Source organism: Vulpes lagopus, chromosome 10, assembly GCF_018345385.1.
Source record: "Vulpes lagopus strain Blue_001 chromosome 10, ASM1834538v1, whole genome shotgun sequence".
Classification (NCBI taxonomy): Eukaryota; Metazoa; Chordata; class Mammalia; order Carnivora; family Canidae; genus Vulpes; species Vulpes lagopus.
The window spans coordinates 103,722,260-103,749,138 of NC_054833.1; the positions used below are offsets into that span (position 1 = coordinate 103,722,260).

Sequence of the window (26,879 nt, forward strand, 5' to 3'; positions counted from 1 at the left end):
CCACCTCTCATCTAGAGTTACTCCATCTGCTTTTAAAAAAATGAGCACATCTCAGCACATCTACTCTCACCACCCCCCAAGCCCCTGAAAGCTTCTCAGAGCTCCACAAGGCAGCCAGAGAGATTTTTTAAAGATCCAAATTCGATTACCCAAGGCTCCACTTGAAACACTTCAGTGACTTGCTGCTCCCTCAGAATAAAGCTCAAAACCTTTAATAGGTTCCCTAGGGGTCTCCTTACCTCTCCCCTTCTTTGCTCTAGCTCTATTTTTTTCTCCTTTATGTTCCTCAGAGATACCATGTCCTTCTTGTCCCTGGGCCTTTGCACCTACTGTTCTTCTGCCACATCTATTCTGTGCAGGCTGAAGCTAATCTTACCTCAAAAGATTCATCCTCAGGCATTTCCTCAGTTGTCTCTAAGTGATTGAGTGTTTCATATTTGTTCTCTTTATCTAGGTTTTTTCTGGCCTGATTCAAGAAGGCTTCATACTTTTCATTTCCTGTGAGATTGGAAGAAGAAGGAAATCAGGATGATTAGAAACATATGAATTATGCCTAAAATGCAGACTGTCAGCTCAGGATCCATAAAGTGAGAAAGGAAGTTAACCTTCTGGTGCTTTGTCTGCCATGTTTTCTCTGCTGCAGAGAGTGGATGTAGTTTGTGAGTGAGTTTAGTTTGTATTAGAGACCCCACTGAAGTTCATGAGATCATGTTATAGCGAGTTCCTAGCTGGTTCTCAACAACTTGATGGCAGTAACATCCTAAGTCCCTCATAGGGTGATCAATCAGACCCCAGCTGGCCTGGTGCTTTTTGGGGTCTAGCGCTGAATGCCCCAGACTTGGGAAGTCCCCTCCATGCTGGACACACTCAGATTGCCAGTCATCCTTTAAGTCACTTTGCATGTTTGTTAAATCTCAGTAAACAAAAGGACTATATTTGCAACTATAACTGCAACTAAACAAGCTACAGGCCCGAGTCAGGGATATTGGCAATCAGTGGAGAGACTTTCAGACACCCAAATTCACCAGTAAGTCAGTGCAAATTCAAATGCTTGAGGAACAAGGTAGACAGAGAAAGTAAAGTGCCTATGATGGAACAATAGGAAGCACTGAACTTGTAATGAACTGGAGCACAGGAGACCCAAGTAGTAGTATTCAGAACAAATCATATTCAGATTCAAATTCTTTGAAAGCCCTCTGCTGGCCAAACATGTTTACTGCTTAATGAGGCCAGCTGGGCACTGGGTTTTCAACCCAGTGGCAAAAACTTTCACTTTTTAAAAAAATAATAAATTTATTTTTTATTGGTGTTCAATTTGCCAACATACAGAATAACACCCAGTGCTCATCCTGTCAAGTGCCCCCCCAGTGCCCGTCACCCATTCACCCCCACCCCCCGCCCTCCTCCCCTTCCACCACCCCTAGTTCGTTTCCCAGAGTTAGGAGTCTTCCATGTTCTGTCTCCCTTTCTGATATTTCCCATCCATTTCTTCTCCCTTCCCCTCTATTCCCTTTCACTATTATTTATATTCCCCAAATGAATGAGAACATATAATGTCTGTCCTTCTCTGATTGACTTATTTCACTCAGCATAATACCCTCCAGTTCCATCCACGTCAAAGCAAATGGTGGGTATTTGTCGTTTCTAATGGCTGAGGAATATTCCATTGCATACATAGACCACATGTTCTTTATCCATTCATCTTTCGATGGACACCGAGGCTCCTTCCACAGTGTGGCTATTGTGGACATTGCTGCTAGAAACATCAGGGTGCAGGTGTCCTGGCGTTTCACTGCATCTGTATCTTTGGGGTAAATCCCCAGCAGTGCAATTGCTGGGTCATAGGGCAGGTCTATTTTTAACTCTTTGAGGAACCTCCACGCAGTTTTCCAGAGTGGCTGCACCAGTTCACATTCCCACCCACAGTGCAGGAGGGTTCCCTTTTCTCCACATCCTCTCCAACATTTGTGGTTTCCTGCCTTGCTATTTTCCCCATTCTCACTGGTGTGAGGTGGGATCTCATTGTGGTTTTGATTTGTATTTCCCTGATGGCAAGTGATGTGGAGCATTTTCTCATGTGCTTGTTTCTGACCCCTTCCTTATTTTGGCATTACACACTTTAGAGACTAACTTAGACTTTTATTAGTTGTCTGCCCACAGGCTTAGAGATTTCTCACAGAGGAAGACATAGACATGGCCAAAAAAAAACTTTCCCTCTTGACAGCAGGTGAGCCAGTGACTTTAGGGCACAGGGGAAAAGGAATGGCTGATTACGAGGGCTTAGTCTGAAGCTGTCTGCGGAAAAACTTCAAGGAGCTTCAAGGAGACACGAAGAAGAGACAGGCTTGTCTTAACCCTTTATCCTGTACCCCATGCCAGGGAGAAAAAGCCAGAGTCCATAGCTAAGAACAGCTCAGCTAAGTTTTGGGATTTGCCAAGATGGGAGTCTTCTAGTCCAGAGGAATGGCTCCACAGGCTAGATGTTACCAGAGAAACCTTGGCTAAGCCTGTGGGCAGACAACTAATAAAAGTCTAAGTTAGTCTCTAAAGTGTATAATGCCAAAATAAGGAAGGGGTCAGAACCTTGGTTACCTTTCTGTACAGGTTATGTTTTGCAAATTCTACTCCTTGGAGTAAAATCAGCCTTAGCCTCTCAATGGCCTCTGTGAGTGTGCCACATAAGGACAATTCAGGGAGAGATTGTGGCTGGAAGGTTTGTGTGCTGTAGGAAAAGGCCTTTCAATTACAACTTCTTGATCCCTCTTATACAATTCACTGATGGCAAAATTGGTCAGGGGTCTTAATTTTAGGACTGCCATAGACCAAATCCTGTTATATTAAGCTCAAGTTATCAGGTCAATTTCAACTTGATTTGTTTTGTTGTTGTTGCTGTTACTGTTGTTGTATCTGCAATTGTGGAATCACACAGAATAAAACCAGTGAGGACTGCCAAGCAAATAAAGTGAGTGCCAATTAGCCTTCAAATAAACAAGCAAAATGCATCTTTTGTCCCCCAGTGGGAAAATACTAGAGTGAGTAGTAATACCTTGGAGTTTCCTGGGGAGATCAAGGCAGATTCGGGGAAAGATTCCCTCTCCATGCAGAGTGATATTTTCTGGGTCCAAGTGGGCAATCTGTATCTGGAAACTCCTTTGAAAGATCTCAGGTACTCCAGGTAAGTAATAAACCTTCAACACCCGCTCCTCATTTGACCTAATAAAACCCTACATAGCAGAAAGACCAGAGAGAATGTTAATATTTACAATGGACCCTGCTTCTGGAGATTTAATGGGCAAGACAGTCCCACAGGTCTATTGTGCTGGTTATTCTCCATTCATTCATATGAAGCTATGAGAAAGTGACAGGTGAGCCACAGAACACTAGGTAGCATATGTGGACAGGTATTTCATAAAAGAGGAAATACGAATGGCGAATAAATGCAGTAAAAGATGCTCATCCTTGTAAGCAATCAGGAAAATGAAACTAGGATTGTGATGAATTTTTTAAACTACATATTGCCAAAATGTACCAAATTTTGGTGAGAATATGTATCAAAAGAAACTTATTTGTGTCTGGTGAGAATGCCAATGAGGAAAAAAAAAACACTATGAAAAATGTTTTAGTGTCATTCTATCAAATTGAACATATGTGTAGCCCATGACCCAGAAATTTCACTCCTAGGAAAAGTCCCTAAGAAAATGCTTCTATCTATAGACAAGAGACAGGTATGAGAATATTTGTGGCAGGACTGTTTCTAATAGCAAAATTTTAGAGGAAAAAATCCCAAATATGCTTTGACAGGAAAAAAAATGCTTTCAATATAGTTATAGAAGGGATATTATCTAATAGTGAAAACAAATGAACTACACCTACATGCAACAATGTGCACTAGTCTTAGACACACAATATTGGATGAAAGAAAGCAAAAGGCACGAGATTTCATTACTGATGCCATTTTCATAAAACTCAAGATAGAGCAAAATCCGTTAAGACAAAACTTCCAAGTTTGGGGATTAAGGGTATTTGTCTGTTTTGTTCACTATACTATGCTATTCCCAGTGCCAGAAAAATGCCTGGTCATAGCAGGTGCTTAAAAGTTTTGAAAGATTAATAAATTGAAAGTAGTTTAAGGATACATACATGCGGAATAAAACTGTATTTTGAAAAGGAAATGATAAGCCCAAGAGGGGAAGAGGCCCTTGGCTTCAAGGAATTAACAAGAGAAGTGTGAGGACGTGAGTGGAAACAAATCACTCTTATAATCATGAAAAAAAAGAAAAAACAAACCAAACCAACCCGTGGGGTTATATATTGTCTTGTTCATAAGGGGAATCCCTGGTGCCTGAAGAGTGTCTGGCTAATGCAAGACTCAATAAATACTTGTTTAATAAATGAATAAAGTGCTTGAATTTATTTATTTATTTTTAATTGTTTCTGAGGACTCTATTTTTTTGTTAAAAAAAAAAAAATCGCAGGTAGCCTGGGTGGCTCAGCGGTTTAGCGCCGCCTTTGGCCCAGGGCATGAGTCTGGGATCGAGTCCCACGAGTCCCACATCAGGCTGCCTGCATGGAGATGCTTCTCCCTCTGCTTGTGTCTCTGCCTCTCTCTCACTCTGTGTCTCTCATGAATAACTAAATAAAATCTTAAAAAAAAAAATCACACCTATAATCCTAGCAGTGATTGTTTAGCATAACCCCATGTGCCATGGGGGTGCAGCTTGTGGGTTTGAACTTGGGGGTCGTTCCTATCACTGCCACATGGCCATTGTGGGCAAGAAGGCTACTCACCGAGAGGGGCAGGATTAGGGGCACTCCGGGCAGAAGGTTGTCTGGTGAAGATAGGTGGTCAGTCAGAACCTTGAACTCAAAGCCAACTTTGCCAGTATTCTTCAGTGTGATTTCATTCTCCGTGACGTGATTGAACAGCTTGAGAGGAGAAGAGGAACTGCTGGTGGACACCCTTTGGGATGCTGCTATCATCCCCACCAAGGTGAACGGACAAATAAGTCTCATGGACACGGATTTCAGTTTTCATGATATAGACACTGGGCAATCCACATTTCACTATCGCCAAAAGGTGGCCACTGGAGCCAGAGGAGCAGCAGATCCTGCAAACCTGGCTCCAGGTTAACAACTAATTCAGGTGAGTGGGGCTGCATGCAGGGAGGTCTGACCCTGAGCACCTCACCCACTTCACCCACAAAGAACCGACAACAGAAGATCTTAAAAGTAAGCTTTCCTAGACTAATATTTATTTACTCTTTGGATACAATTTATGTTCAGAATTCAATTTTTTTTCTATTTATATAGAAAGACATGGAAGTAATAGGCAAGGCGTGCCATTTTTGCGGAGATTTTACTAACATAACTCAGCAGCTAATCAGAAGGTTTGATAACTACAAACTGAGGCCTCTTCAGGGGTTCTCAGGATAAGCTAGGGCAAGGATGGGCTGCTTCAAAGAATATACTCTGAGCTGAGCCAGAATCAATTGCCCAGAAGACCCTGGAGATAAGAAATGAAAGAGAATTCTATTTGGTCAACTGAACGGACATAGTCCCAATAGGTGTTGGGTGAATTTGTTTTTAGGCACAATCTTTAACCTATAAACACACATGCACACACGCAATTCAGTAATTATATATGCAATAGCTATATAATGCAGGGGGGTTAATTCCCATTAAATTTGGCATGAAATAGGGTCTCTGAGTACATTACATAAAATCTAATTTGGAAAAGGAGATGTACAGACACAGAATCAACAATTTTTCCAAAACGAAAATTAGAATGTACATTACAGCAAAGAATATACTTACATGCCAAGAGAATGCAAAGTAAGAAAGAAAACTCGAGTATGGAGACTGAGCTGAGTCTTACAGTGTGTGTAGACTTGGGGTTGGCAGAGTGGAGAAGAGGGATAATATAAATTAAGTATTGAGGCAGAAAGGCCTGGGAAGTAGTAGCATTGGTAGGTAAACCAGTTGGACCACAAATGGATGAATGGGCTATAATATGAAATGACAAGAAATGAAACCTAGTGTGTAAGGAGCATCAGTTAATAGAGGATACCCTCTGCCAGGTGGAAGAGCTTGGCTCCGACCCAGTGGGTGACAGAGAAAGGGACTCAGGATTGGAGGTCTTCCGTGGCCCATGCGCAGTACTGACCAGATATTTTACTGAAGTGACCACAACCACCTAGGGAGAGAGGCATTCTCCTATCTAGGAATGTGACCCCATCCCTATTTTATAGGGGTACTGAGGGGTACTGTGGCTTGGGTAAGGTGATATGCTCAAGGTGACATACTAGGAAGTCGAACTGGGGTAAGTAACACCCCAGTTCTTCTGACTACAACACCGTGCTCTCTTCTCAATACTATGTTGCTTTCCCAAATGCTGCTGGGGCTAATTATTCTGAGACTGATGGGATGAGAATGCAGTTTTGGGAAAGTCCATGGGGCAATGCTGTCTACATGGGTTGGTGGTAGAAACTATGAACGTGGTGTAATTCCTTGCTTCCATGGGGTCCTCAGCGTCACCTGGGAGCTTATAGAAATGCAGATTCTGAGGCTCCATCCTAGACCTATTGGATCTGAATCTGCACTAGAATCAGATTCCCAGGTGACTCATATGCATGTTACGGTTTGAGAAGAAGTGCTGTTATGTCTCAAGCATGGCTTGATAAGCTCCTGTGCTGTGAGAACCTCAGTAACCACAGGAACAACAAACCGAGGCAGAGAGATCCTACTTGATGAATTAGCAAGCCTGGATGCCAGTAAGGATGTGGGGAGGTGATGGAGAGAGTGCAGTGGAAAATGCCTTGGAGATTGTAAACTTAAGGGACTGAGAAGGTGGTAGTGCTATTGAAAGAAACAGAGAGGTCGGTATATGGGCTTCTGCATGGACAGGGAAGGCATCTAACATGCTGAATTCCAGGAGAGAGAGAGAGGCAAGTGAAAATGCCTGGCCAGCAGCTGGCGGTGGGATGATCAGGGTTAGGGAGGTGGATCGGGGATCAAGGTTAGGGGTGCTGGTGAGACTGCGATGATCCAGGGTTCCAGGGGGGGGTAAGAGCACAGGACTGTGTGCGATGTTTAAGGCGAAGCCACGAGATCTCCTCCCTGTCACTGGCAATACCTGTAATCCATAGTTAATGTCCTTGGTGTCAAAGGAATAGTTGACCAGGGAGGCCTCTCCCCTCAGCAGTATCTCATAGGTGGGCCCTCCTTCCACTTCGCACAGGGCTTTAGCCTGTGCAATGATGTCACAGTGTCCATAGAAGGTGACGGATATCTGGTGGCTACTATGCGGCCGCAGCACTCCATACAGGGGCAGAATATCAAACACCTGTAACACGAAACATCCGTAAAAGTTCTGTCAGAGAGCATCAATTGGGGGGATGAGCCTACAAAGAGTGGGTTAAGCTTCAGTCAGTTTACAGAGGAATTCCTGACTTTGACTTGTTTGATTCCATGGAAGGTACCTAGCCCAGCACCCTGGACATAAATGATGGCAACAGAGGGGAGAGTGGCCTGGCAAGACTTAAACCTCTAACTTGAGACAGGAGCTCTGTTAAGAAGAGTTAGTACCCCCTGACTTTAGGGCCCTTGAGGTGTTACTTACTTCTTCTATCCCGATGGACAGCATTTCTTCCCGTTCAGAGAGCCATGGGGGTTCCTGAAACTCCATCTGGCTCTGGTTTGGGTCTGTTTTTTCTGTTTCAGCAGAGCTAAGTTTTAATCCCTACAAATTAGAGGTGTGAGGAAAAACTAGCAAGCATTCACAACAGGTCATTGATATGCTCCTCCCCACCTAGTGAGAGAAAACTAAAGTATATTGTTTATACCTTAAAAATAGTACAGTTTTTCCCCTATGGAGATAATTGGACAAGTGCCCAAAACATATGTCCAAGGATGTTTACTGCAGCACTATTTATAATAGCAAAACTCTGAAAACAAACTAAATGCCTATCAATATGGGATCACTTTATTTTTTCTAAAGATTTTATTTATTTATTCATGAGAAACACAGAAAGAGAGAGAGGCAGAGACACAGACAGAGGGAGAAGCAGGCTCTATGCTGGAGGCCCGATGTGGGACTCAATCCCAGGACTCTGGGATCATTAGCCAAAGGCAAATGCCCAATTGCTGAGCCACCCAGTAATTCCACTACTGGATACTTACCCAAAGAATATGAAAACAGTAATTCAAAAGGATATATTAACCCCTGTGTTATTGCAGTATTACTTACAAGAGCCAAACTACAAAAGCAGCCCAAGTGTTCACTGATAGATGAATGGATAAAGAAGAGGTGGGGGATATATATATATTACTTAGTCATAAAAAAGAATCACAGGGGCACGTGGGTGGCTTAGTGGTGGTTAAGTGTCTGACTTTGGATCAGGTTGTGATCCCGGAGTCCTGGGATCGAGTCCCACATTGAGCTCCCCACTGGGAGCCTGCTTCTCCCTCTGCCTACGTCTCTGCCTCTCTCTCTGTGTCTTTCATGAATAAATAAATAAATAAAATCTTAAAAAAAGAAGAATCACATTTTGTCATTTGCAACAATATGGATGGACCTAGAGAGTATAATGCTAAGTGAGATAAGTCAGTCTGAGGAAGACAAATACCATATGATTTCACTCATATGTGGGATTTAAGAAAGAAAGCAAATGGGGACCCCTGGGTGGCGCAGCGGTTTGGCGCCTGCCTTTGGCCCAGGGCGCGATCCTGGAGACCCGGGATCGAATCCCACGTCGGGCTCCCGGTGCATGGAGCCTGCTTCTCCCTCTGCCTGTGTCTCTGCCTCTCTCTCTCTCTCTGTGACTATCATAAATAAATAAAAATTAAAAAAAAAATAAAAACTGCACATAATTAAAAAATATTAAAAAAAAAAAAAGAAAGCAAATGAACAAAGAAAAAGAAGAGACAAACCAAGAAACAGATTCTTAACCACAGAGAACAAACAGGTGGTTACTAGAGGGGAGGTGGGCGACAGGCCGGGTGAAGATAGGTGTTGGGGAGTAAGAGTACACTTATCATGAGGAGCACTGTGTAATACAGACTTGTTGAATCACTATATTGTACACCTGAAACTAATATAACATTGTATGTTAACTATACTAGAATTAAAATACGAGAAAATAAAAAATGTAGAACATGCATGTTTTAATTATCAGAGATTGCTCTAAATCAGTATTAGGGAATTTCCTCATTAAAAAAAAAATGTATAGTATTGCCTTGCGCAGATACAATTTGGTTTATTCCACCAGTCTCCTATTGGTGGAGTAAAGTTGTTTCCAATTTTCCTTGCTTTACCAACAAAGCTGTAGTATACAAGGAAAATTATACCTCTATGAGAATGTAAAGGTATCTCAAGTAAAGTATCCTAGCAGAGGAGCTGTGCATTTTAAATTTTGATACACTTGCCAAATTGTATGTCAGGGAGGCCATACCAATTTGTAATCCTACCTACAAAGTATAAAAATGCTTGCTTATCCCCACTCTGCCATTACTGAGACAAACCCTATTTTAAAAGATTGTATATTTTCATGGGCCTACAGTAATTTATTTTTCTGATTTTTTGCTATTTCTAAAGTGTTGTGACAAACATCTTTGTACCTAAATCTTTATATCTCCAATGATTTCCTTAGGCCATTCTTCTAGAAGGAGAGTTTAAGGGTATGAATTTTTAAAATCCCTTGATCTCTCCCTTGTTTTTACTATGGAATTACTGAGGAAAACCTTTCTCCTTTTGTAGATTATCTGGGGGCTGGGAAGAGTGCCACGGATTAGAGGTAACCAGAGAAAATCTAGCTGCTGAGGTATCCGGCTCTCAATGGGGTGCCGGTTCTGTGAGTGTTTGGTTGGGGAACGACCTGGATAAGGTTCCACAGCCGCATCCCACCCAAACCCCAGGATTACACTTGCCACTGCTCCTGCCTCTGTTTTTGTTTTACAGGAAGGACCCTCGACTTGCCAACCCACCGCATGGAGAGGAAACGGTACATCCGAGATGATCATGGTGGGCACTTCGGGTTTTTTGTTTTCTCTTTCTTCAGGGCCAACCTCTTCATCCAGGAGGATAGTCCTGGAGAGTTGAACGCAATGTGTTGAATCACTTTTTTGGTAACCAACTCCACACAGTCTTCAGCTATGTCAGAGCCCTACCTTCCTCTCTCCCTCTACTGCACCCCAAAGGGTAAATGGGGTTTTCACTCAAATGATGCTTTTCTCCAGAGGTCAGCTGGGCAGTGCTGTGTTCCTCCCTGGCCTCAAACATGGACTCTGGGTCATCAGGCTCGTCAACTGTCCACAGATCCAACCCCTCTTTCCTGGCCTACTACGCCCGGGGCCACATTATGAAAAGCTCTAGCAATTCTTCAATTTGCTGTGTCCCTGGTTCTCAACGTTAAGCTTCATTATTTACTGCAGCATTTTATTGTGAGGATATGCTGTTTGGCCAATTGTCATATCCTTTTCTGCTTGCTACCCTTGACCTGACCCTGGCTGCAGACCCTGGACAGATGGAGAGGGCAATGTGATGGGAAGGGCTTAGTCCTCCAGGACTCAGGAGCTGATGACTTCCTGAGGGCAGAAATGATTTTCCACCCTATCCCAGATGCATAGTCCAGGGTGTCATGCACAGAAGGCACTCGCTAAACTGCTGACTACTGAGTGGCTGGATGAATAAATAAGGGATGAGTTTGAGATTGTACATCAGTGTAGAGAAAGAAAAAATGCTATTAAAAAAAAAAAGACCATTCTGGCTTTGCATTTGCACTTACTTAAAATCATTTAGATCCACCTCGGGGGACTCTGTTGCTGGCACTGCTGGTGAATTGACAGAAGCTGAGGTTATGGGGATGGACTCCACCTGGGACAGGGGTGTACTGTAGGCTTTCCGTGGCCATGACCCAAACCTACAAAGGCAGGAGAGACACAGGCACATGGGCACATGTCAGCTTTTGCAAATCAGTGTGCAGTGGGCTCTTGATTTCTGAGGCTACACTCCAAATAAATCTCACACCAGACAGGTCTAGAAGGACCTGCCCTGTACCATCCCTTAGACTTACCTTTTCTAAATCTTAGGTTTCACTTTCTCCTAAAATGTTTCCTGACCACTCCCTGCCAGTCTGGGTCCAGTGACTCTTTTCTGAGTGCCACAGCCCGTGGACTTCCTCTTCATACTTCTTTTTTCTATCCCTGGTAGACTGTGAGCTCCCTGAGGACCTCTATGTAATATGGCAGCTAGTGCAGTGCCTGGCCTGGGGTCAGCACTCGGGCATTGGTTATGAATGGGTGAATGACCAAGGACCCTGCACCCAGGTGACCAGGACTAGGGCACCAGAAAAAACCTGCTTTATATCACTGTGGATTAGATATGGCTACAATTTTATAATAAGTAGAATAATAAATATGTACTCTTTTGTGTCTAATTTCTTTCATTCAGCATAATGTCTTTTAGATTCATCTATGTCATTTCGAGGAGCAGTAAGTACTCTGTTCTTTTCTTTTCTTTTTTTTTTTTTTTATCACCAAGCAGTATTCCATGGTGTGGATGATGAACGTGTTTATCCATCTTCGTGTTGATGGGCAACTTGGCTGTTTCCAGCCTTTAATCCTATGAATACAGTTGCTAAGAAGGGAAGGGGGGCTCTGGTGGCCCACATCCCCATGCATACTTGGTGTTCAGTGTTTGAAATTTTAAATTTTAATCATTCAAGGATGCTGTTCATTAATAGGTGATTTTAAGGGAAAATTGTATGTCATTGCCATAAATTAAAACCCAGTTTTATCTGCCATATTTAGAAAAATCAGTATGACAGAAAGAAAATCAGTGTTCTTTTCTCGCTTGGTGAGGGCTCTGAGCTGAGCCTTGTTTGCTCTTTTTAAGAAGAGACAGAGCATGAAAGACTCCTAACTCTGGGAAACAAACTAGGGGTGGTGGAAGGGGAGGTGGGCGGGGGGTGGGGGTGATTGGGTGGCAGGCACTGAGGTGGGCACTTGACAGGATGAGCACTGGGCGTTATTCTGTATGCTGACAAATTGAACACCAATAAAAAATAAATTTATTTAAAAAATTAAAATTAAAATTAAAAAAAAAGAAGAAAGATCATCTCAGGGGCACCTGGGTAGCTCAGTCAGTTAAGCATCCGACTCTTGATTTCAGCTCAGATTGCGATCTCAGGGTCCTGGGATTGAACCCCACGGGCTCTGTGCTCAGTGGGGAATCTGCTTCAGATTCACTCTCTTTGCCCCTCCCCCTGTTGCACTCTCTCTCAAATAAATAATAAATCCTTTTTTTTTAAAAAAAAAAAAAAAAGATCAGTTCAGCTTTCCCTTGGGAAAACAATGGGCTAACACCTCACTATGGAACTGTGAGGATTTAGAGGGTGGATCCAAGAGCCCTCATTGCCGAGGGTCTTCTAAGTAGAGCATGAGTTCAATATATGTCTGATTAAACAAATAGTTGGATGGATGGATGGATGGATGGATGGATGGTTGAATGGGAACAGGTAAACAGCATATAGGATAATTCAGCTATTTGATGTGTTTTGTGTCCAGTCTCATCCCATCAATAACTGATATGGTTGGACCAGCCCTGTGGTTCTTATTTTTTGTTTTTTAGGATTTACTATTTATTTTAGGAGAAAGAGAGAGAGAGAAAGAGAAAAAAAAGAGAGCCTGAGCTAGGGTTTCTCAGGCTCACTCCCTACTGGTGAATTTAAAACATGAGAATGAGAATTTACAGTTTGGGGAAGAGAAAGACGGGTAGCCCAAAAGATCGGTTATCAAAAACAACCAAATCTCTACATCGAAGGAGCCTCAGCGCGAGGAGGCGGCCTGGCTCCTTATCTCCTTATATGGCTGGCAATGTGTTTATTCGAGATTGCTGCCTCTGAAGTGGTGCCTCTTTGAAATGGATGTCTTGGCAATCAAAGCTTAAATCAGACACTTGCATTACAAAAAAAGAACAAACCTCCACCACCCATGGGGTTTACATTCCACTGCACCTCCATCCCATCCCCACCCATCCCATTCTGTAAGACCTTGGAAAAGAGTGCAAAAGCTCTTTTTCATCTGCTTCCATGAGCTTCCATTTTGGCTTATTCCAGGCCAGATGTCTTGAGATGACATTACCTTAGGCTGAAACCAGACCAGAATGGTTCCTTAGGCTGAGGAACCATGTTGGGCTGGGTGCTGGGAAGCTCATTAAAATAAAGTCTCCTGAATCTCATTCTCAGGTAAATTCAGATTTGGCAGGTCTCAGACATGGCCCAGGAATTAGATTTTTAACAGCCTTCCCAGGTGCTTCTAATTTACAGCCAGATTTAGGACCCACGGTAGGTAGGAATGGCAACAAGATGGCTAAGGACTGGAGCTGATAATTAATATGAGGCTATCACTCAGCCTTCCCAGCTAGGGACAGTGCATATAAGCAGAGGACCATTCGGAGCACTCATTAAATCACCCCAGGTCAGCAGAGACGCCTGGGGAGAGTCTGCCGAACTGCCCCACATAATAGCACTCTCTCATCCAACATTTGCACATCCCTGGGATGTTGTGCTGAATGGAAAAAAAAAAAAGAAAAAGAAAAAGCATATGGGAATATCTGCAAAGGAAAAATTCAAAGCTGTATCATGTCTGCAGACCTGAGGAAAAACAACACTTCCATTGATAATGATACCCTAACAATTGGAAGTGAGAGGTCTCTGGAAACAAAGGAGACTGGGCAGGCAGCCTTACTGCTAACAGACTGAGCCACAGGAGACAGTGAAACCTTTGTCATAATGAAGGCTTTAATTTATCATTAAAATAAAAAACCTGCTCCAAAAAATTGAAATAGAATGTTGGTGGTTTTTGGGATCAGATTTCATTTTACCCTCAGGAATAGATAATTATTTTCCTGTTATGCTGACCCCAACAGGATTACATTCAGTTATTTTTAAAAGAGAGTACATAGCAAACAAGGAAAATCAATATTGCTCCAATTCCAGAGCTACCCATATGAGAGTCACGGGAGGAGCAAGGGAAGAAACCCTCCCTTTAGCCGTGACAGATCACGGGAACACCAGACACACTGTCCATCAACCACACTGGTTTGGGCCCAGCAGATTCCCTCCTCATATTTGATTTTCAACTCTTGGGTAAGTTAGGATCAATACGCTCTTTCGTGCTACTTTAAAAGTCCACCAGTCTTATTTGTTATTTTCTCTTCACTGGTGGTAGGGCTGCATCATAATTAATGGCCCTGAGTGTGCCTGAGTTTAAGATTTTGTGCTGTGGTTCAGGTGAAATCTGGAGACGGCTGGGTGTGTGCTGGCCATGTGCTGACATCTGAGCGGGCAGCCCAGGTCTCAGGGCGGGAGGGTGGGGGAGTGGGGAGCAGCCTTGAAGTAGACACAATGACTTCTAATTCAAGGAGTTATTGATTCATTGCACCTGGATTCTATGAAAGGGTGAAAACCACCACTGGCTGGAAAAAAGGTGTGTTTTGTTTGGCTCATATGCTGATTATATATATATATACTCATTTATATTTAAATCATTGACTATAGCAGTTACTGTTGGCACAGTGCTTAGCTCTCTTTCACCATGCACTGGGTGCTCTGGGTGTTGGCTGCCCCTTTGTCTGGAATTGCTTCCCCTGACTGTGAGCTGCCTGGAAGATTATGCCCTCCTTCCCAGTAGGGTGTGAACTGCAGGCCAGGATGGCTGGATGAGCTTGAGGGCTCTGAGTGGGACAAACTCAGAGACAATTTACATTCCAGAGCTCTGCATGACGTCAGGCAGGTCCCCTAGTTACCCCTTGTCCTATCTCATTTTTTAATTCTCTTACAGTTTCCCCCAAGAGCCTTACTCGATAAATCACCTGCCCAAGAATCGCCATCTCAGCCTCTGTTTCTAAGGAGACCACCGCAGCATTGTAGGATTCCAAAGATAAAGAAAGCCAAATCTTGCTTCAAAGGACTCAGAGGCCAGTGAGTCCGAGACGTATGAATGGGTGCCACTCAGGACACAATTGCTCCAACAGTAAGGTGTGCAGAGTGCACAGGGGGTCAGTTCAAGACCAGGAGGGTCAGACAGCCTGGGTTTGAACTCTGGCTTTCCCATTCACATACTATGTAACTCTGTGACGTGGGCACTGTGTTAGTGATAGACTTCTCCTCATCTGATAGTTTGAGGCTTAATAAGTGGGGAAGCTCTACAGGGTGCCTGAGTCAGGGTGAAAGTCCAATGCTGTGAGCTGCTCTTGTGCTGGGACTGCTGGGGAACACCTTCATTGTTGGAATTCAAATGAATTCCCTCCCTGCCTCCCTCCCTTCCTCTAGCTCGACTGATCACAAACCTGCTCCAGATTAGATTAGCCCTTTTTCTAAATAGAGATTATAATCCGTTGCTTTAAGTCATGTTAAAAGTAGGCAAATTCCTGAGCTCCTCTAGGCACAAAGTCCCAGCCATGTTTCCTTATTTATTGCCTGGCTTTGTGGTCTTACAGTTGCTGAACCTCCCACATTGGGAAGCAAATGACAGATGGGGCTGGCTCAGTGCCTCCCCTACCAGCTCGTTCTAGCTCTGCCACAGGAGAAAGGAAAGCAAACTGCAGACACATACCCATTATGAAAGCAGCCTGCCTTAGCCCTTTGACTTTACTGTGTCCCAGAATGCTTCCAACTGGTCACCTGTGCAAAGGGAGAAGGTGGTGGAACAAAATTGAGTAGCTGGAACTCGAGTTACCCAGACCTTTGGGGTTGAACTCATATTTTTTTTTAAAGGTTCTCAAAAGGAATTGCGCTTGGAGCTTCTAGAATAGTGGGTCTCCCTGCAGCTGTCCACTGGAATCACCTTTGGAACTCTAAGACCAAATGATGCCCAAGTCCCAACTGTAGAGATTCTGATTTATTTGGAGTCAGGATATCTAAAAGCTTCCAACATGATTCTAATGTGCACTCAAGGCTAAGAGAACCATGGGCTAAGAAGATGGTGGCAAGAAGGTCACACAAATTGGTGGAGAGAGCTAGCTCAGCCCTTCAGACACCATCTGTGAACCAGAAAGCAGTTGTCACCAGACAGCAAGGCTTATGTGCCATCATCTGGGCTTTGCAGCCTCCAGAACTGTGAGAGATGAATGTGTGTTGCTTGTAAGCCACCAGTGTCTGCTATTTTGTTATAGCAGTCCAAACAGATTAAAACAGACCCTAATTATACAACTGCAGTCACTTACTCTCTACCAGGTACTATATTAAGCACTTAATAAGGACTGTCTAATTAAATCTTCACAACAGCTCCATGAGGTAGGTACTAGGATGGTCCTCAGTCTTCAGATGATAACACTGAAGCTCAGAGAGCAAATAAGTGGCTAAGTTAGCCTAGCTCCAAAGCTCACACTCTTAACTTTGTTGGATGGTCTACCTCATTAATGGTTAAGGGCTTCTCCTTGGTTGCACATGCCCATGGCAGTGACTTGCAGGCTTTTTCATTTTAAAAGTAAGTGGAAACCACAACATAAAGAACATCCAGCATATTGTCTAGAACCTTTATTTGGACAATGAAGGTTCTGTCCTAATTGTAATCTAGGTAAGGAAAAGAAAGCCACAGTTGACCTTGCCTTGAAGTGATTTCCTACAAAGAGTTTTGCTGCAAGGTGAGTAGTGGAGGAATGTACCCAGAATCTCCTTGAAGCTCTCCAGAGGGATTTCTGTGAGAAATGGCCACTTCTGTAAAAGCTCCAGAAGGTGTCCCCACTGCTACATACTTTTCGAAAGACAGCCTAACAGGTAGGTAGGCTGTGAAATCTCCCTTGCTATCGGTTTCAAAGCCCTTTAGAAATACTTTCAAAACAGGATGGTTTTTTCAAGTTGATTTCTTTTTATGTCTGGTCTTCAGTAGATGGAGCTAGCTTTGGGGGATTTTAATTAATATGAACACGTAGATAAATCAAATAGACTCTTTTTAAGAATCAGATCACTAAATGAACCAAGCAGACATAACCCTAACTCAGGTTCAAATATGCACTGATGCTTTCCACTGATTTCTTTAGAAGCCAGCGTAACTCACACTGGATATCTACGAGGCCAATACCCTCCACCAGTGTTGGAGGCACTGACTGGAAAGATGCCTTAAAAAGAATGAATCTGTAATAAGGTAACTAGAGTTCTTCTGTAACAACATAAAAGCAGGACGAAAAGTTTCATAATACTCAAAAGTGAAATGAAAACACCTCAGTTCATTTCTTTATGGGGTAACAAACATGGTATCTCAGGAAATTGTATGAACCAACTGCAAACAGAAGTAGATGACATGATCCCTAACGGTGATCACCTTTAAGTTAAATATGAAATGAGCAAAAAAGTCCACCCTCTTCAAAGGTCTCCTTCAAAGGGTTGGCCTTGATTTCTTGTGGGCCCACTACAAAGACAGGAACTTGTTTCTGGAAGCTAAGACTTGAGAGATGGCTAGAGTCTTCCCATCAGTCCCAGATGCTAATGTGACTCCCTAGTCAGATAAATTAGCTGGCCCATCATAGCCGGAGAGGAAATTCTAGACGGATGGGCCATGGGAGGCCTGATGAGGGAGACCTGGGAAGCTTCTAGAGACATCACCATGCAGTATAAGCAGGTCAGATGAAAGCTGACCTCACACTGTTCTCTTTTATGAGGGGCTTCAAATTTACTAAGAATGTCATATTTAGAATGAGGGTGATACAAGATTCACTTTATTATAAAATTTGGAAATTTGGTTATAGAGGGAAGGCATAAGGGGAAGACAGTCATCTCCAAGCCAAGAAGATGACCTAGAATAGATCCTTCCCTCACGGCCCACAGAAGGAACCAACTCTGCCACCACTTTGATCTCAGATTTCTAGTTTCCAGAACTGTGAGAAAATACATTTATGTTGTTTAAGCCTTCCAGTCTGAGGTAAACTAGCAAACTAACAAAACAGCACACTAATATAAATGCTCAATGCTTCTTGGGACTTTATCTGTGGGAATTCCTGTTAGATCATCTATACCTTGAAATTTAAAAAAATATGTATATTCAAATTGGCATTATAGCCCACCGTATCACTGGAAATGGAACTGTTTTTGCTGCCATTTAGAAACAAATTCTTTTTTTTTAAAGTTTTGAGTAGTTATTTTTACTTTTTATGTATTTTTCTAAGTTGATGCGGACACCTTCTTCTTTCTCAGCCTTCTTTGCCAAGTCCTCTAATTTTGCCTATTCTTCCAATCAAAGTCCCCTTCTTGGGCCTCCTCGAATCACAGAAGGCTAACACGAGAAAGCATATCATCTTGATATCCCCAGAACCTCATCTACAGAGTGAGCATAGGAAGATCGAGGAAGACAAAACTGCACATCTTGCAAACTCCTTGTATGTTGTCACTGGCTTCAGAAGAACTCAGATTTCTTTTTTTTTTTTTTTTTTTTTTATTTATTTTTTTTTAGAACTCAGATTTCCATTCTCATTTTTGCCACCCCATTCCTGCCAGAAGTTCTTAAATGAACAGATGGGGTCAAGGGGCATCTGTAAATGCATTGTGAGGAGCTAAGTGTCTATGACAGAGACTTACAAATCCGTTACTTAAAAAGAATCCCGGAAGTCCTGTTTAATGGAAACTATTTCTATTGTTCACCTGCTGTCATGCAGCATCTGGCTACTCACCAGGTTGTCCTGAAGGAGCCCAATTTCTACACTGATTCTTGCTCTATGGTGGGGCAGGGTGTGGGGGTACATATTCATGGAACTTCATTGCCGTCCTTTCCAGTCCCAGACCCTCTTTATCCTTCTGCCACCAAATCTGGACTCTTCCTCTCTTCACTCATCAGCATTATCACCTATCTAGTTCCTTGAACCAAAAATCCAGGCATGGACTTTGATATATATACTTTTCTTCTCCTTCATATCCAGCCCCTTAGCAAGTCCTATTTGGTCCTCCTCTAAAATACCTCCACCTGGCTACAGACCATGACAGTTCTCATATTACTGAGGTCCTTAGTACAACAACTTATACGTTGAGCTCATTTTTGGGACCTCACTTGTCAATGTCTCTTTCCCATTCTCTCTCCTAAAGCCAACGCAATAGCTCCTCCAACGTGACTACTGTCAAGCCCTGCTGTTACAAGCTCAGGTCAACCTGATTCTTAGAGGCCAACATGGTGTCCTTCAAACATTAAAAAAAAAAAAAAAATTCAAAACCCAAGGTTTTAAAGTGAGGTTCTGCAGTGGTTCTCTGGTTACACACTGTGAAGTACAAAAATAAAGAGCCAGCTGAGTTTGGGGTCCTGGCTTTTGAAGTACAGGGAGGTGGCTGGGCCCCACACTCTGCCTCTCCACTTCTCAGTACATGTGTTTTCACACACATGTCCTTCCAGAGTCTTTGATGGTGAGTGGGGATGAAAACATGCAAGAATGAATCAGAAAATACTAAAACCACTGCTACCACCACCAATGGTTTATCAATTCATATGGAGAGGGAGGGGTGTCATTTATCTTTGTAATCCCCACAGCACCTAGCACAATGTTTGGATAAAGTATTCACAAAAACTCATTTAAATGAAAGATGGATATTACTAATATATAGAAAAATGCTCTTTGATATGTCAGTAGAAGATAGTGGTTAAGGCAGGGGCTTTGCAGTCAGTGCACACCTAGAGTCTTAGATTCATTGTGTGGGCTCAATTTCAAGTAGAGAATATTAATACCAGGATTGTTGTATGATATGAGCTAAGATACTTAATGGGGTTAGAAGTGTGCCTGGCACAAGATAAGCACACAGTTATAGTTACTTTTATGGTCAAAATTACAGAATCTTTCTCTCATGCTCTTAATATTAAGATTTCAAGGGGGACCCCTGGGTGGCTCAGTGGTTTAGTGCCTGCCTTTGGCCCAGGGCATGATCCTGGAGTCCTGGGATCAAGTCCCAAATCGGGTTCCCTGCATGGAGTCTGCTTCTCCCTCTGTCTGTGTCTCTGCCTCTCTCTTTCTCTGTGTCTCTCATGAATAAATAAATAAAATCTTAAAAAAAATTAAGATTTGGCTGACACAGTTGTCTACAGGAAATAAGTGCTATGGGAGAAGAATCTTGCTTTGGAAGGCTGTTCAAGGAGGTTTTTCTCATAGAAGAGATGTAGATTTGAGACCGTATTGGTGGTCTCATCATAAGGTCTCAAAGATAGTGATGTTATCGTTCATATGAAAGATCGATGCTGTAGAAGCTGAAAATGTGAAGGTGCTTACAAAGCTGGTGCTCTGCACTCTACAGTGACAGGGTAGCAGAGCTGGGAATAGGCGCAAAGGCCTCATTGTGAGTTGCTTTTCCCATGTCTGAGGGGCCTGGCAGCTTACCATGTCCCTGGGGCCCTGGTAAGTTCCCTCACATAGCTTTCCAAGAAGCTGCTATTTAATTTCATAACTGGATGCCCATTTCTTTGGCTTGGAGCTCACAAAGGAAACACAATGGGGTCTCATCAGTCATCGGGGTGGGCATCTTTGCTCTTTGCTACCTGGGATCCAGCCTCCCTTTCTCTGCTCAGGTGCCTTATGTTCTGCTCTGGCGATTAGCCTGTCTCTAGACTTGCAGCCTTGCTCAGAGGCACGGCTGAGCTCTCTAGCCTTAGTTGAGGATGGACACAAGAACCAACCACAGCCAGTAAGTTGCAACAAAAACATTTGCCAGGGCTCATTTCAGACAAAGAGCCTCTACCTCTTTTCCCTGGACTTGAACCAGGCATGAGAGCTGGAGCTGCTGGAGCTTCTGAGTCATCTTGCAACTATGCATACAGAACCTGCCTGAGAATGGAGCTGACACAGCAGAGGGCAGAGCAAAGAGATGGTGGGGGAGATATGAGATATCTCATATTGCCTGACCTCGGATCAAGCTGTGCCTGAAGCCTACACCTGGACATTTTCTGTTACATGAGCCAGTGCATTTTTTTTAAAGTTAGTTTGAGTCTGGCTTGCTATAAATTAGAACCAAAAAGTTCCTTATGACATTTAAAGTCATCAGTAATCAAAATCCATTTTTTTAGAAGCCAATTCAGACTGGCAGAGAATGAAGAGAGTATGAGACCTTGTTGCTGGCAAAGTTGGGGTATCTGGTAGGTTGAAGAATGGGCATCCTCCACATGTCTCTGTTTGAATTTCCATAACCCATGAATGTTTCCTTACATGGCAAAAGGGACTTGGCACGTGTGATTAAGTTAAGGTCTTGACATGGGGAAGATGGATCTGGGTGAGGCCAATGATATAATCACAGGTGTCCTTACAAAAGGGAGGCAGAGAGTGATACTACCGCAGAGAATAGAGAAGGGGATGTGGTGATCTTAGCAGAGAGGGAGAGAGATGGGAAGACACTATGCTGTGGGCTTTGAGGAGGAGGGAGGGGCCAGGAGCCAAGGAATGCCAGGAATGCAGTTTTAGAAACTGGGAAAGGTAAGATAAGGGATTTTCCTAGATTTTCTCTAGAACCTCTGGAAGGAGTAGAGAGAACATGGCTGAGGCCACACTTGGCTTAGGCCTAGTGACACGGATTCAGACTCTTGACCTCTAGAACTGGAAGAGACTACTTTACATTGTTTTAAGCCACTTAGTTTATGGTGATTTGATGAGTAATAAGAAACTACTAGGGGGAAGGAGGATAGCCTCCATTCGCATTGGCTTCATTCTTTGGGTGGTGAAATTGTCATCGTGGCTCAGACACATGTAGGGGACAGTTAAGGAAGAAAGGGGCCTGGAGGGGCTTAGAGCTTGATTCTGCATTGTGCCCATGCCAGCTGTGGCCACTGCTTCTGTTCCCACTTTGGCTCTATTTGCTCCCTCATCAGAGCCTTATTTCTTCTTGTGCCAGGGCTCCATGCTCGCTTCCATCTCTCTTTCTTTTTTTTTTTTTAAAGATTTTATTTACTTATTCATGAGAGACACAGGCAGAGGGAGAAGCAGGCTCCCCGCAAGGACTTGATCCCAGGAGCCTGAGATCATGCCCTGAGCCGAAGGCAGACGTTCAACTACTGAGCTGCCCAGGCGCCCCTCGCTTCTATCTCTTAAGCAAACTTAACTCGGGGAGGTGGAAAAGAAAAAAAAAATGTGAGTGCAGGAGCTTAAAACATTCTGAGGCATGCAGGGCCAGTGGGGGACACAGAGGGATATTTATGGAAGGAATGAAGCTTAGACCAGTGAGAGGCACCTGCAGACCTCAGACATCAGGCTTCAGACTGATTTCAGAAGAAAATGTCTCAAAATCACACCTGGGATGCTGCTTCTCAAACATAGTCTGATATTAACATTTAATTAATGAACATTAATGAACAGTAGCCTCTTCAGTTTCCTCAATAAAGGAATGTTTGTAGGGGCTGGCATTTACTGAGCATTTATTACATGACAGGCATAGTTCCAAGAGCTCTGCAGGTAGGGGAGTCCAAAGTCACAGCTAGCAGGCAGCCGAGCAGGAGGATCCTCAGAGTCCAGGCTCTTGGCCAGCACACTGAGCAGCCTGGGACTGTTGGATGCAAGGATACCCCGGACCTGCCCCCATGCCATCAATAAAGCTGTTTTTCTTTCCAAAAAAAACCCTAAAGAACCTGGCTGTGGGGAGGTGTGGTGGGGAGGAGAGGGAGGTGCACTGGGCCACCTGGCTTCAGGCTTGGTGACTGTGGCCTGGCACAGGAAACAGATTTTCTACCCTTTGTAAGAAAGAGTCAGCCCACTGTCTTGGTGTCTAAGGATCCTAGAGCTCCAGAACTTTAGGGTGCTGGGGAGTGCTTTACTTAGCAGCATTTGATATCAAGGAATGAAAGAGAGGAAGGGACCCTTTGCGAACCTGGAAACAGCCACCAGCTTCAGATTTTCTTTCTTCTCAGAGACTCGTGGACTTCACAGACACATCTCCCTCAATCCTCATGACAGCTCCTTTTGGTGTCTACATTATCCACATTTTACAGGGAAGTAAACCTGAGTAAGGGGTCATAGGGTCGGAGAACAGAGCCCAGATTCTAACCAGCCATGTCTGACTCCACAGTCCAGGACCTCAACTACCCCTAATAGATCATGTCTTACAAAAGTTCCACTTTTGAGGCAAATTGAGGAGTGATGCAGAGACAGATGGAAGTATCTAGAAATGAAGCTTCTCCAGTCCTTCCACTCTCCTATTCCAATCACAATGTTGGACAACTGATATCACAGAAAAATCAATGTGAGAACAACACATGTTCCTTTGCTGCAGGACTGGGTGCCCTTAGGCCCCTGTGTTCTATTTATCTATAATCTGACTTGGAAACAAAAACGCCGTGCTGGAGAAAGGGGAGCCCTCTTGCACTGCTGGTGAGAAGGCAAGCTGGTGTAGTCACTCTGGAGAACAGTGTGGGCGTTCCTCAAAAAGTTGAAAATAGAGCTACCCTACTACCCAGCAATTGCACTACTAGGTATTTATATCAGACATACAAAGGTAGTGATCTGAAGGCACACCTGCACCCCGATGTTTATAGCAGCAGCATCAATAGCCAAACTATGGAAAGAGCCCAGATGTCCATCAACAGATGAATGGATAAAGAAGATGTGCATATATACGTGTATATGTAACAATGGAATATTACTCAGCCATCAAAAAGAATTAAATCTTGCCATTTGCAACAACGTGGATGGAGCTAGAGGGTACTATGCTAAGCAAAATAAATCAATCAGAGAAAGACAAATGCCATATGATCTCACTCATGTGCGGAATGTAAGAAACAAAACTGAGGATCATAGGGGAAGGGAGGGAAAAATAAAACAAGGCAAAATCAGAGAGGGAGACAAACTGTAAGAAACTGTTAATCATAGGAAACAAACTGAGAGTTGCTGGAGGGGAGGGGATGGGGGATGGAGAATGGGGTAACTGGGTGATGGGCATTAAGGAGGGCATGCGATTAATTAGCACTGGGTGTTATAGAAGAATGATGAATCACTGAACTCTACCCTTGAAATTAATAATACACTATATGTTAATCAATTGGATGTAAACAAAAAAAAGATAACAAATTTTTTAAAAAGGCCATGCTGTCTTTGGGTACCAGTTGGCTATGTACTAAGTTCCAGCAGCATCTCAGCTTTGTGGTCCTGAGCCTAGGTAGAGATACCAGCCGAGCTAGTGTCCACTTGGCTCTCTCTGGCCTCCTAGAGGTAAAGGCTGCTTCGAGGGGGGGCTGCCCTGTGCGCCTCTTTCACGCAGATGCCGTGAAGCATCATGTTCTTGACGAGTTGAGCAGTTATGCTAAAGAGACAGACCCAAGAAGGGGCACATTCCTGCAGGGCTGGCTCTGTCGGCAGCCACACTCACACCTTATTTCTCATCCTGGCTTCCTCATTACATGTGTATATATGCAGAGCCTGGACCATCAGCTACCAAAGTCAGTCTAAAACCCAGTCATGCACATGAACTCATGTGGATGAGCAGGTGTCTAAGACAATGACCTGCTTTCCTCTTAGGAAGTGCATTCTTGGCATGTGTGTCCATTTTCCTTCCTTCTTTGTTCTCATATGTGACATGAGGGCCAGCTTGGGAAAAAAAATGCTCAATCAAGAGAGATGCTTTAAATGGCCTGGTCAGAATTGCCTACAAAGTCACACACATGCACACATGCACGTATACACATGTGCACCCATGGCAGATATGTGTGCTGTGATAGGTAGACATGCTGCGTCTGTCTTGGCATCCTTATATCTCGCCCTAACAAGAGAAAAAACCTCTTTCATGCTTCTGTTTCTTTTATTAGCTGTAAGTCTTATGAGAATTCTAATTGGAAAAGAAAGGTTAGTGTTGGTATACTTGATAAAAGTGACCTTTAGCCAATGAGTGGTTTATGTTTTTTCCGACGGTCTGCGGAGAAAGCCTGTCTGAAAGGCAAGTGGCATTTTTTTTCTACTCAAGGTGACATTTATACCTCGAACTTTTCCATTTGACAGGTGCCAAGAAGCTGACAGAAAAGAATCTTTAATCAGTTATGAAATGATTCGCCCTCACCACAAATACCCAGGAGGGAGCAGTTACAAATTTGAAGATACCCTTTGAGGACCTACTCTGTGTTGCGTCCTCTGTGTTGGGCTCCGGGGTCCAGAGGTGATAGGACAGAAGTGCTCCCTGGCCTTAAGGGGGTGAAGAGCCAGCTAGAAAGTTGGGTACTGAGCCATAATTACGAGCGTGACGTGTCATGAAGGAGATGGGCTACCAGGGCCTATGACAGGGGAGGTTATGTAGGGAATGGTCTCAAGACGGCTTCCCAGGAAAGCGTACTGGGGACAAGGGAGCAGGGGCTGGTGAGTTGAGGTGTGGGAATTGCTTCGGGCAGAGAACACAGGCTTAGACAGGAATGGCCCTGGACAGGAAACGGGCCACCAGCATGGTGAGGGCAGAGTGAAGTGAGAAGAAACTGGAGAGGAACACAGGGGCAGCCCAGCTAAGCCTTGCTGAACTCAGGAAGCATTTGTACTTCATTCTAAGAAGCATGGGTGCTCTTTGAAGGTTAAGAACCAGAAAATGACGTGTTCATCATTTGGCTACCTGGGTGGATGATGGAGCCCAACAGGGGGCATCAGAGTGGTCCAGGCAAGAGAGGATGGCGACTTGAACTAGGATAATCACCACAGACATGGGAACGAGGGGGTTTCAGAAGGCAGATTGGGTGATGGGTCTGATGAGTGAGGTCAGGGAGAGGAAGGAATCTGAAGGACTCTCAGGACAATGCTGTCATTCATGCAGACAGGGGGCCCTGGAGGAGAGGCAGGGAGGGGGGCAGCGGCAGAGCCTGAGTTTAGCGTGGGGCAGGTTGGACATGAGTCATCTAAGAAACATCTAAGAGAAGCTGTCAAGAAGGAGATGCCCTTGGACTCAACAGAGGGTCTAGGTAGAGACGGTCGGAAGCCTTTGCAGCAGGCGCTAAGTGCCATTGCAAGAAGAGCAGGGGCCTAGGAGGGAGTCCTGGGTCCCATGCACAACGTACCTGTTGCCAGGCCAGGGCTGAGAAGGAGTGAAAGGTTGAGGGGATAAGCAGGAAAGCAGGAGAGAGCAGTGTTATTCAAAGTAAGAGAGGCAGGTGTTTTGGAAGGAGGAGTTGGGTAGCCACGATGAATGAGGCTGTTATCTTTCTGGAAAAAAAAAAAAAAAGCAGACTTTGTCACCTCTTGATTACAAATCTCCCCAGTCCTTCCAAGAGTCTAAACTCCTTGTCCAGGCACCAGGCCTCTCACACACTACTGCCAATCTACATCCCAGACTTCTCCCCCGCCAGTGAAGTCTGTATCGTAGCTGCACACGGGCCCTCTGTGGACACTGGTAGATGCGTGTCACTTGCCCTTCCAGCATTCATTCTCCCAAATGTCAGTCTTTGTCTGGAGATCTGCCCCACCCCCACCCCATTCAGTCCACGGGGTGCTGAGGTCATCACGGCAGCCCTTGGTCTGGGGCACGTAGCCCAGCCAACACTGATCAGTGCTTTGCCCTCCACTTATAGAAGGGACAGGCAATGTGAGTGGGTTGGTCTGATCAGAGTGTCTCCAGACAGTCCTGGTACAAAGGCTAATAATGTTCTTTTCTGGGAGCTCAGATCTGCAAGGATGTGGCCCCAGGAGCACTGGCAGCCACATGGGGACCACAGGAGAAAAGTTAACCTAAAACTTGGCTAACACTAGAAAGAGCGAGCGAGAGGGAGAGAGAGAGAAGGGGTGAGAGAGAGAGCAGGGCTGAGAGATGGGGCCCCTGGCTCGGGTGACTCTGTTTGAGGCTTTGAGTTAAGCTGGGCCGGAAGCCAGAGTGAATCTGGACTTTTGAGTCGTAGGAGTCAGTGAATGTCCTTCCCTTTTCATTTTTGTTTAGGGTCAGGTTTCCTGTCACTTGCGACAGAATGGAATCCAT

General features: G+C 44.1%; 1 protein-coding gene across 10 annotated transcripts in view; it reads right to left on the minus strand.

The window, feature by feature from the left end:
- Positions 1-26,879, minus strand: part of HYDIN (HYDIN axonemal central pair apparatus protein) — a 358,050-nt gene that overhangs the window by 128,846 nt on the left and 202,325 nt on the right. For 8 of the 10 annotated variants that reach the window (XR_005990460.1, XM_041773068.1, XM_041773069.1 and 5 more), the window contains 7 exons: positions 10,782-10,916; positions 9,982-10,084; positions 7,619-7,738; positions 7,133-7,342; positions 4,789-4,926; positions 3,047-3,224; positions 377-498 (listed from right to left, as the gene is read on the minus strand). Coding sequence is in view for 7 of the 10 variants with exons in the window: in XM_041773068.1 (XP_041629002.1) it covers positions 377-498; positions 3,047-3,224; positions 4,789-4,926; positions 7,133-7,342; positions 7,619-7,738; positions 9,982-10,084; positions 10,782-10,916 (1,006 nt within the window). In the remaining 3 variants the exon portion in view is untranslated. Of the gene's footprint in view, positions 1-376; positions 499-3,046; positions 3,225-4,788; positions 4,974-7,132; positions 7,343-7,618; positions 7,739-9,981; positions 10,085-10,781; positions 10,917-26,879 lie in introns of those variants that run through there. The other 2 variants (XR_005990461.1, XR_005990462.1) reach the window with 2 other exon arrangements.